The sequence below is a fragment of the Lepeophtheirus salmonis genome, chromosome 6 (genome assembly GCF_016086655.4).
Source record: "Lepeophtheirus salmonis chromosome 6, UVic_Lsal_1.4, whole genome shotgun sequence".
Classification (NCBI taxonomy): domain Eukaryota; kingdom Metazoa; phylum Arthropoda; class Copepoda; order Siphonostomatoida; family Caligidae; genus Lepeophtheirus; species Lepeophtheirus salmonis.
The window spans coordinates 48,920,126-48,931,714 of NC_052136.2; the positions used below are offsets into that span (position 1 = coordinate 48,920,126).

At 28.4% G+C, this 11,589-nt stretch overlaps 1 protein-coding gene across 3 annotated transcripts; it reads right to left on the reverse strand.

Moving 5' to 3' along the window:
• Positions 1 to 2,081: 2,081 nt before the first annotated feature.
• On the reverse strand, positions 2,082 to 9,334 carry LOC121120803 (allatostatin-A receptor). 3 transcript variants are annotated; one of them, XM_040715679.2, is made up of 3 exons: positions 9,125 to 9,334; positions 4,984 to 5,309; positions 2,082 to 3,685 (listed from the first exon to the last, which is right to left on the reverse strand). In XM_040715679.2, exons 2-3 carry the CDS (start codon positions 5,263 to 5,265, stop codon positions 2,759 to 2,761), a joined length of 1,209 nt encoding a protein of 402 aa, XP_040571613.1. In that variant the 5' UTR covers positions 5,266 to 5,309; positions 9,125 to 9,334; the 3' UTR covers positions 2,082 to 2,758. The 3 variants fall into 3 exon arrangements, with proteins under 3 accessions (XP_040571613.1, XP_040571614.1, XP_040571616.1); XM_040715680.2 differs by having other exon boundaries at positions 9,212 to 9,333; XM_040715682.2 differs by having other exon boundaries at positions 9,129 to 9,331.
• Between the last annotated feature and the right edge of the window lie 2,255 nt (positions 9,335 to 11,589).

Genomic DNA, 11,589 nt, shown 5'->3' on the forward strand with positions numbered 1-11,589 from the left:
CAAACAATTTTATCTAATTTGTTGACAATTTTAGTTTATCTGACATCTCGTATACTACATCTAGGCCTAGTATAAGACCCCAGTTCTTAACATTTGGCATCTCCCTCTTTTCAAATACAATGAAGAATTTTTTTAGAGGGAGATGCGTCCACATATTGAAACCGAACCAAAGAAGAATCATCCTTTTAAATTGGTTTATTCGATGAGGGCCGATGAACATGATCATGGACATATCAATACTTATGCGGTCTGGTTTTTCCATATACTTAGTTGCATTATTGATTATATCAAACAAAGTTTTTACCTTCTAGTTTGGATTTTCAAGATCCTTATTTTCATAGTCAAAAAATGAATGTAAACTTATTGTTTGTACTATCTGTAAAAAAAAAAGTGAATATGTTATGAAGACTACCAACACGTACCTTGAATAACTAACAAATGTTAAATACTTTTTCGGGGTGAAAACTAATTAATATATAAAAAATATAAAATAAAGATGTATTGTTCAGAATATTAGAATTAACGTTATATATATAAAAGTCATTTCATAACCAAAAATTTGAAATCAATAATGATTTATCCATTTGATTTGAAATTCTAAACAGTAACGAATTTTACCGAGCCATTGTTCAAAAACTACAAGAAAGTGTATTAAAATATGTTTTTAATTATGTATCCAATATTTTTGAGATGATATTTTATTAGTTTTCTGAGTTATTAAATAATTTTGGAATTAACTATCGGGTTATAACAGAATCTAATTATTATTTATTTTTTCCAATTATGAATACAAAAATGAAGAAGGAAGGGAAGAGAAATATGATTTATTTTGCATCTAAATGATTTTTAGACGATAATTTATTAATTTTGAAATAATATTTTTCCCAAGTTGCAATGAGGTGGACCAAATTATTCTACGATTCCTTGATTTTAGCTCAAAACATAATATTTCTATTAAAATAATGGTATTTCCGAAGAGATTATGAGTTTTAGAAAGCATTAGTTTCCAAGATGTATGGAAAGCTATGTAAGACAAGTAGATGGTCGAATGTTTAACCTTCCCTTAGTCAAAATACTTTTTCTAATGCTGTATGTGAATTGTTTAAAAAAGTAAACCCAAAAATAAAACGTATTCAATTTCGTGATAAACAGTTAAACAATTATAATATTTATGTCATTCAATTTTTTTACCATTTTTAAAAAAATATTCGATATATTTTGTATTCTGAAATTATATTCAAGATTTAGAGCGGTTGATGTAAAAATAACAATATTTTCCTTTGTTTTCGTCAACTAACTTTCGGCTTCAAAAATGTGCCTTGCTTTTGATCAGTGTAAGCACTCTCTGTACTTAATTTATAGCACGTCTATAGTACAGAGGGGTCAGGCCAAGTTTTTGATTTTGACAAGGATAGACGACGCTATCTTCTAATGAAGAAAATATCAGCACAAACCTAACTTGTACCTTTTCGAGGGACCTCATCAAAAAGTTTCTTGAAGGATTTCAGATCTGTACATTCAGATTGGGAGGGCATAAAAGTTACTAATTTTTTTCCGTGAACGAAGGCTTACGTGTTTTGAAACTTACTTTAACTATTCCTAAGTTACATTAGCTTTCATTTAATATAGTGAGGTGCAGATTATGAAGGATGCATGTGAATTCCTAAGTCTAAATAGTCATATACTATCTTAGGAATTGGGTAAATGTACTTTTTGTTTTTTTGGAGAAAAGAAGCAGGTAACATTTATTTAGTATTATAGGGGTTTTCAAAGTAACCCTTCACTTAAAAAACTTAGTATAAATAGCAGCGAGACAGTTGAAACCTGCACAGAAAATTTACGCATCATCTGCGTATAAAAATATATTTTCAAAAAAATTATTAACTAAATAATTAAGTTTACATGACAAAGAGTGTTGGTGTAAGTACGGTCTTGAAAAACAGTTGAAGAGACGTCACAAGGATAAGAGAAAGGTTGAACTAATCACTACACACTGTATTCTATTAGTGTTTTTTACAAATATTATTCGTATAAATGAATAATATGTGTATGTGGAAAATACTTGTAAATATAAACATCTATTTATATAGGTATACATATATTTCTGTAAGGTTTTATAAAATAAACAATAAAGAAACTAAGTTAAGTACATACATGGAAAGTGCGTTAACACAAAAAAAAAAATATTGGAAGAAAATTTAAAAAATTATCCAAATATTTTTTAACATAATATATTTGTACATCATTCCCAATATCTCACGGACGTATTTCGCTCAACTATAAGTTTTTGATTCCAATTTCCGGGGTAAGTTGCTATACCCGATACAGTAAGCTATAGATTAATGTACTCAATTCAAAATAAAACTTTAATTAGTCCCGATGTGGTCTTCCAAATATAATATATCCATTTCTAATAAATTCATTGTGATGGTGAATTTTTACTATTTGAATGCAATTCACTACACTTACAATAGATCATTCAGTATAGTTTGTTGAGTGAAATAGTCTACAGTTATGCTTGAAAAATAAAAATGTTATTCAGATTAAGTTATGACATAACTTCAATGAACATGCGTTTTGAATTAAATGAAAAAATATTTAATTAAAATTAGACATATATCATAAGTTCTACATATATAGTTGAGAAAAAAACAACAACAAGATTTACAGAAAATCATATTAAATTATACAAGTATATAAAAATAAAAACATTTATGTAGTAATATACAAACAAATTATTTTTGACTTAGAAGACTCTTCACATTGACTTTAATTGTATTACTTCCTGCATTCCAAGGTTCGTTATTCTATTACCATCTTCATTTATATTTGTCGTCTTTATTGTCACCTTTGGTATATGGTTATTATTTATGGGACTATTACTTGGATTATTCCTTTTCCATGGAAAAAATATGGATTTTTTAAATGTTTCCCGAAAATTTGAGGATAGAAAAGCGTAGAGAAATGGGTTTAAACAGGAATTACAATAAGCTAAGCAATGACAAATGATTTGAAAAGCAACTAAACTCGTTTGATTGATTTCGTAGAGCTTAAAACTTTTGAGTAACATCACAACTTGTAAAGGACTCCAGCAGAGAACAAATACAATTACAACAAAGATGATCATTCGGGTGACCCTTCGTTTGTTTTCTTGGCCAACACAGCGTTTATCTCTTGCTGGGCCTCTACCATGTGTAGCCGCAGTTCCTCTCCATAAACGATGAAGCATGGAGATGTACAATGAAATAATAGCAATGACCGGAATGACGAGTGATGTGACGAAAAATGTCGTTTGATATGTGACTTCGACTATGTGAGAATATTCGTCTCGATTAAATGTACATACATTTCTCTCTTCATTCGTCTTAATTGAACTGACTGTTTTTGTATGAAAGAGGAAGAAAATGGGGGAACAGGAAGTAAATGCAAGGACCCAAGTAATGGAAATGACTATAAATGCATTGCAAACGGTTCGAATGGTTATGCTTTGAACTGGGTACACAACAGCGAGATATCGATCCAGACTTAGGAGAACAAGTGTGTAAATAGAACCATATACTGTCACATGTATTAGATATTGGACAACTATACAAAGCTCTTTCCCAAACGGCCATCCTACGGCATAGTCCACTGCGGTAGGCGGGATGCAGATGATGAGAAGGAGTAGATCGGATAGTGCAAGGTTCTGGAAAAATAACAATACTTTTAATGGTTGTGTCAAAAAGATAAAATATATAATTTTTAACTTTGATTTGCACTCAGGTCGATTTTAACGTAAGCGAAAGCTAAGGCAAAAATGAATGTCTAAAGAACTATTCTTTTTTTCGTTTTTGAAATTGTTTAAAAATTAAAATAAATAAAAGCTTTTAAATGCTATAATAGATCGATTCCATACGAAAGAAAAGAAAGATAGGAGAAAAAGACCGATCAAACGTTTTTCTCTGTTTCTATAAATGTTTTAAAATTTAGTTTGTAGTTATGGCTGATTTGATTATGTTCCTCCGCTGTTTGAGTATTTCCTTTATTTTAAGGCTTGTTTAATCTCTCTTCATATTTATATATTTAGCAATCGTTAGCGAAATTGTTTTTGAATAATATTATAATTTTCAATGGATGCAAATGGATAGTCGGCTATAATTGAGAGAGATATTTTTATACTACCATTCTTACTAATTATATTTATTTTTGTATTCTCTCTAATTTTTTATTATTTTATGCTATTATGTATGGTTTTTACATACTTTTTTTAATAAAGAAAAACACCTAAAAATAGTTTAGAGGGGGTGCGAGGAAATTGTGGTCTTTTTTTATAAAAATTTGGAGCTTCTTTCATCAAATGATGGCTTTTCATAAAATAATAATCTTTTTTTGTCAAATTATTTTTTCCTATTTTTCTATTACATTTTTTGAATTTTATATTAATTAAAGCATAATTTTTTATTTTCTTATGTTACAACAGGTCAGTTTTTCACTCTTAAAAAAAGTTATTATTTTAATATAACAATTTAAAAAACTGGGTGGAGGCCTTATCCAGAGCGGAGTTATTAGCGCTTGACCATTGTACCATAATAAAACAAGGAAGATCTTTTACTCCAAAAAAGGAAGTAAAAATTGAAATGCCAGTATTTATTTAGTAAATGGAACGTAATTTTACTTAATGCATCTGTCCTGGAGTAGAATATGTTTTTTTCTTAAAATCGATCATATTAGAATTGCTTCTGTTCTTAAAAAACCCCAATTTATTTCAGTTAATTACATAATGGATGCTGCAAATTGATGCAACCTATTAAAAGTATACATAATAAAAGTATATTTATGATACTTTAGAAAAGCTTAATCGATAGTGCATGCATAAAAAAAGGCTTTTAATGGTCTTGTATATTTTGCATTATAAAAAATTGAAATTAACTCAATATCTTCATAATTTAATTAAAGAAACAGGCAAATGAAGTATACATATTAAAAAAATTTAAAAAAACTTACAAGTATTAAAATATTAGTTGTATTTCTCATTTGCTGATAAAATGAAATGACAATCAATACGAGCACATTTCCTACGACACCCAAAATTACAAATATAGCAAACAGCATGGGTACCAGCCAACTCACTAGTTCTTCAATCCAAAGGCGATTACATATTGTTTTATGATTGTTCAAAAAGTATGAGAGTTCTATTGTAAAATTGTCTGTTGCATTTTCCGCATACAAATGATAATGTTCTTTTAATTCAGACTCTTGAAGTTCGCAAAAATCTATCAAATCCATTATTTACAGCTGATTAAGAAAAGTCATTTGTCCTGTCTAATGATCTGTAAAGAAAAAAAAAGTTTCTTTAAATATATCACAAATAAAGTTATTAGTTTCAATATTGATTTTAATGTCAATATATACAATTTAAATATATTTGAGATTATTCTTAAGTGATTCAATTACAGCAATGAATTGTGAACAAATATTGTCCTAAGAGATACATATATTAAATTTTGGTTTAATTTTTACTCTTTTTTCATCTTTATTCATATCATACATTTGAACATATTTATAAAGATGTATACAAACGATAGAACATTTATGAAATGGATATTTATAAACATAAATTATAATTTAGCTTAATATTAAACCTCTTGGCTATGATCTATCGATAAAAAACATAAAAATATTTTATTAATTTGGCTAACAAAAACTGTTTGCTTTGAAGACCTTGATAAGGTGCTTCAGAGTTCTTTGAAACTAGACTGGCCCGTTAGGCCAGGAGTGAGCAAGATTTACTGCTGTATCAAATCCAGTACCATCGATATTGTGGATTCGAATGTTAAACGCAGCATTCTCAAATCTACTGAAAAGACTTGTTTCATACGTGTAAGTATCTTTGCGATATAGGACTTTGCAGTAAGCACAGAAAAGTTTAATGGTCTTACATTCTCAAACGCATTCGTATTGCCATCTGATGGCTAAACATAATTCTGGTTTCGATGTATTATGAATGAACATTTTCTAGGCCTACGAGGTTCAAGGGCACGAAGTATCTCAGAATATATATTAGTGCCTTTATCCCCATAATTCCAGGTTCAGACGTAATAAATGATCAATATGAGGTATTTTTATGTCAGTTCCGAAAAGAAACCCACTCAAGGCATGGACTGGAAGAAATCTCCATAGCATCCTTCAGGGCAAAAATATTTATCTATGAAAGATTGTTTCTAGCTACTTATGTCACTCCTTTTGTTCTTAAATGGGTATTTTTATTTAGTGGGTGTTGATTTTTTTTTTCAAATGAAAATGTCCTTGTGTGTTAGAAAAGAAATTTCCATTTTTTTAGTCATAACATAAATCAATCAATCAATCCGTCACACACACACAATTGTGGGGACGGGCATGAATTCTTATACCTTTTGGGTTCATAAAATTTTAAAATGGTAGGAAACTTGTATTGACTTTACCTGATACTCAAATAGACCTTTCTCCATCTTTCCAGTAGAAATCTGCTTATGATATCACTTATTTAAAATATTTATATTCAATAAAATGAATTGTCTAATTTTTAAATTAGCTTGACCCACTCTACCAATTTTTTATCTTAGGATAATCAAAAATTTAAATGGATCCCAGTAACTGTTCTTTATTGCATTATAACAATAATTAACACTAAAAGGTTTTAAGTTAGAAAAATTTGAATGTTTTTCGCAACAATATGTAACAAACTTTCATTAAATACAGTAAGTAATAACAGCATGCAATTTTATTAAATTTATGTTGATGAGAAACTCTTTTACTAAAAGAAAATCTTATATAAAGGAGCATTTAAGGCTCATTTTAGGTGTTTGTTAGTTACTTTAAAGGTAATGAATACAGTTCTATGATGTACAAAATATCTAGCAGTTTTGCGTGTGTAGATAATTTTTTTATAATAACTTATTGAAGAATCATATTAAATTCATACCATGTCCCAATAAATTAATTCCTGGTAATTTCATAAAAATATTTCGTGAGGTAATATGGCTTATGTTTTTAAACTTCTTACTTGTTTTGTGTAACGCTGTATAGGAAGGTCCCCAGAAATCTGTCTTATTGATTATGTAAATTATAATTGTGAGGATATAAAAAAATTGATATGGGGGTTATGTTGGCTAATTCTTGAGAAGGAGTGAGAGTAATAAATAACAATTTTCAACTGTAAGGAAAATAAATGACAAGATATATTTATATGCCTCTAGATACGAATAATATACACGGATTCCATTTTTACTCACTATTAAAGACTTATGATGACTTTTGTAATCAAGCCCATCGCTATTCAAATTCAGCACCAAATGCCCAACCCTCTCAGTAGAGCATTATATTAAAACTACTAAATATATAAAAAGCATAGAATGGATGCCGTTACTAAATATTTAAACTCAAAATAGGAATGAAATATCTGGTGATAAGTTGTAGAGTAAATTAATTTACTTGAAATATAATTAAAAGTACCAGTCCGAATATACTATGCTACTTGTACGAATATACCATGCCACTGTACTCAAAATACCCAGTTACTTTCTTAATTCATATTTCCTAAGAATGGAGGATGGGATATTTCCTCCCCCCTCTGATTTCCAAAGGCTATGTTTGCAGGTTATAAAGATATTGATTGTTTAGAATTTATGCTCGCTGATATTTCGACTCTTTTGATAATCTTCTAAAATAAAATGACAATTTTTGATCTATGCAGTGATTAGTAAATATTTATATCAATACTGTAAGAATATTATGACAATTTTTCTTAGTCAGATTATTAATAACTTTTATTAATCAACTAACTACCCAAAATATTTATATTTTTTAGCAGTAATAAATGATATAAGCATTTATAAGTTGAATAGAGAAAGATAAACTTTGTTTATCAATGTCATCAACTGAAATTACAAGTTTTTTATATTCATACCATCATTTATGAATGCAAATAATATATTATTTGTTCTTAAAAATATGGATTCTTATATAGTTTAAGATCTTATACGTACACAAATACTTTGAGTGGCATTCATTGATGTAATCTTTTATCAATATATAACATGACTTGCAGATTCTTTTTTTTTGGTGCATATACACAATAATCAATATGCAAAATATAACATTTCTATGATTTAACGGCTAGAATTAATTGGAAACATATTTTTAAGTCGTCAGCTAATAGCTTGTCGTTAAAATTAAAGGATATTTGACATATTGTAATAAATTTCAGAATGTTTTAGCGTTATTTGTAATATTCAAATTTATATGTGATTTGTAAGCATATAAACAATCTTGAACAATAATGAAGAAAAGTAAAAAATCTCATTTTATTTTATTTCATCCCTATTTACAAATCAATAAGTCAATTATAGGCTTTGTAGTCAAATTTGTTGAATGAGCTAAGATATTCAATAATTTTAGCTATAGTTTAAATCGTTTTTTGATTTGGGAGACTGATATTGGCCGCCCTGATATGGCATTTTTAGATAAAATCTATCTATTTTTCATTCTTCTATTGATACAACTAAGTTTTACTTCTATAAGTACTATTAGCAGTGCCTTCGAACTTTAAAAAGTACGATTTGTATTTATAGAAATGAAAAAATACTTTGGGAAAAAATCATAAAAGCTTGCTTTGTTTTGACAGATTACATACTGGTAGATGTTTTATTATACGTAAATATGAAAATTTTAGCAGGGATATTTTAACATGCTCTATGTTTTTTTAAGTTTAATTAATTTAAGTTTGTAGCCCATCGTGTGAACAAAAATACACAAAACAAAATCCTGACATCTTTATTTTCTCCGTAAAAATAATTGATGAGTGTTAGATACAAGATGTTTTAGCCTTAATTACCTCCATGGGATTATTTGGATCTAAAGAAGGGAGTTTATAAGTTTTATAATTATTTTTTATAGTCCATTTTTTTTTCTTAATTTTAATAAAAACTTTGATTCAAATATTAAATACTAATTTAGATTGGTCTTTTAAAGATATATTGCAAAAAATATAGCAAATTTTAATAAATCAGTTTTCTTCAAATACAGACAAGTATTCACTTGGCAAATTTCAGATAGATTGGTTTGCTTTTAAGGGAATTGACCCAAAGAATCAAACTGTGATACATACATACGTAGGGATTCTGTTCCATATCCATGCCAAACAGTTTTGTTCCATACTCTTTACTAACAAAAAAAAATAGTAATACTGCCTTACCAATAGTCATTTTCGTAATACTGGTTGCTTTTATAAAGAAAAAACACAAGTGATTGAGAGAAAACATCAGGAATGATTGATGGTTTGATCAAACATTCATACTGAAATGATTTTTCCTTTGTGAGAGAAGTATTCGCGTTACTTTTTTAGTGTACAATTGAGGCATGTATTTCCTTCTTTTCCCGTGTATGCGCTATCGGCTCTTACCAGCGTAGAGATATATATATTTATTAAAAATGCTCAATGACTGTAATGAAACACTTTTACATAGAAATGAATTGTTTATGGTCTTTTTTTATAAATAATATATGTATATGTAGATAAATCAACTCTCTGGAAATAAAATACCTTATATAAACAATGTTTTGTACAAGATATTTAGGGGAAAATAGCAAGTTCCCTTTCCTTTTAAATTATATCATGTGTCATTTAAAAAGTCCGTAACGGTAGTAATTGAGTTTGAGCGGTTTACATTGAAACCATTTACTAACTTTTTCGATAAATATTTCCTTTTTGTATGTTAGTCGAATAATATTGTTCAAAATAGAATTGAAGTCGATTCATTAGTATTTGTCCTGGGCACATTAAAATTGACATTATACTTTTCAACTCCTGAGGCAAACATATACAGCTCAGTTACAAACTAAACACTGCTCAAGACCATTTGATCTAATGTATGCCGGACTAGTAAAATAATGGAAAATACCCTTGTGTTAATGTCACAACAATGTATTGGTACATCCCTAAATATATTATATGGTACAAAATTGAAACAAAAACTTGTTATCAGAGGAAATCGCCCCAATACAATAATGTACCTACAAATAGTTTAATAATAAAACTCTGTGTATTTTGAAAAAAGCCGCCCATTAATTTTTCCATGAAAAAAAGATTATATTTATCTTTTTATTTTTAAATAAATTAAATTATTTAGAAAAGACCGGAACAGTTGCAACACAAGTATTGTTTCTAGAATAATACAATTTACATTAAAATGAGGTATTACAATGACGATTATAATAAAAAATATCCATAATTTTGGTTAACTTTTCATCGAGATATTTAATAAAAACAGATTTTGAGAGATAAAAGTAATCCTAATTTTTTAGACATTATTTTAAATAATGTAATCCATTATAAATTTTATATTGATTTTACTGTGACACAATATCTTACTCGGGACCGTCAATGATAGAAAAAAAAATTAATCAATTTTTTATTGTTCTTGCTTTCAATGTAGGTATACTTTGAATTGTTGAATATTGCTATCCGTTCTTATATTTTTTTCAAAATTATAAACTCACTCAATCATGAGAAATTTGAGATATTGTGACACTTAGTGCATAAAGTAGAGTTGCCTCATTCCACAATTTGCATTTAAATTCAATTTATGTAAAAACTATCGACATATGTATAATTCAAACTTATGCGTACCTACAATAGAAGATACATGTAGATATGTTTTGCTTAAATTGGTTGAGTCTTATTCAAGCTATTTATGAATTATTGAGCCAAAAGAAAAAGTTTTACAACTTTCCCTGGTGATCTTTAGATATAAACAAACCTTAAAGAATTTTTACACCGCCGTAGAAAAAAAGTTTTTACTTGAGTTTCATTTATACAATTGAACTTAGTTATTGCAAATGTAAATCACACTTTTTCTTTGTTTTTTTCACCTATTGGAGTTGCTTTGGTTAGGTATAAGGCAAGGTGTGAAACAGTTACTTTACTGTAAGTCCAAGTTGAGTCTCAAGTCGCTGCTCTCAAGTTTAAATCTTTGAATATATTTATCAAGCCCAGTTTGAGTTTTCAGATTACATTTAAGCTCATTTAATATCCATAAATATAATATGGGGTCATTACAGTTAAGGGTTCGTTAATTTAATTATATATAAGGTTTCAAGTCTAAGTTTATTTGTCAGTCATAGCTTTCGAGTCCATGACATGTAATGTGTCATGATAAATTTAGAACACCAAAATTACAAACGTGGAATTTTGGCACCTGCAAACACAACATATGTTACGAGTTCAAGAAAACGTACATTATGTATGCTCGATTTTTTTTTTTTATGTTAGTACTCGCACCACAAACATATATTTACTGTTTAATATATAATACGTTTAGTTTGCCAGTGAAAAGCAAAAGAGTTAGAAGAATTTTGGGTGTTGGGCGATTTTTTCTTATCTCTATTGTGCTCTTCCAATAGAACAGTTGGTCTTTGGTTCCAATATCATAACAAGATATCCATATTTTGTCACCAGTTATGGCTCTTTTGAGCAAATCATGATAATCATTGACGTGTTTCAACAGCTCATGAGCCATGCTGATGCATCGATTCCTTTGGTAAAAATATAATAGATTCGGAAACTTGGCCAAG

What these genes read in the sequence shown, in the direction of transcription:
- LOC121120803 (XM_040715679.2), bottom strand. Translation starts at nt 5,265, where the DNA reads ATGGATTTGATAGATTTTTGCGAACTTCAAGAGTCTGAATTAAAAGAA. An exon ending in CAACTAATATTTTAATACTT is followed by an intron (nt 3,686 to 4,983) that starts GTAAGTTTTTTT and finishes TTATTTTTCCAG; the next exon opens with AACCTTGCACTATCCGATCT.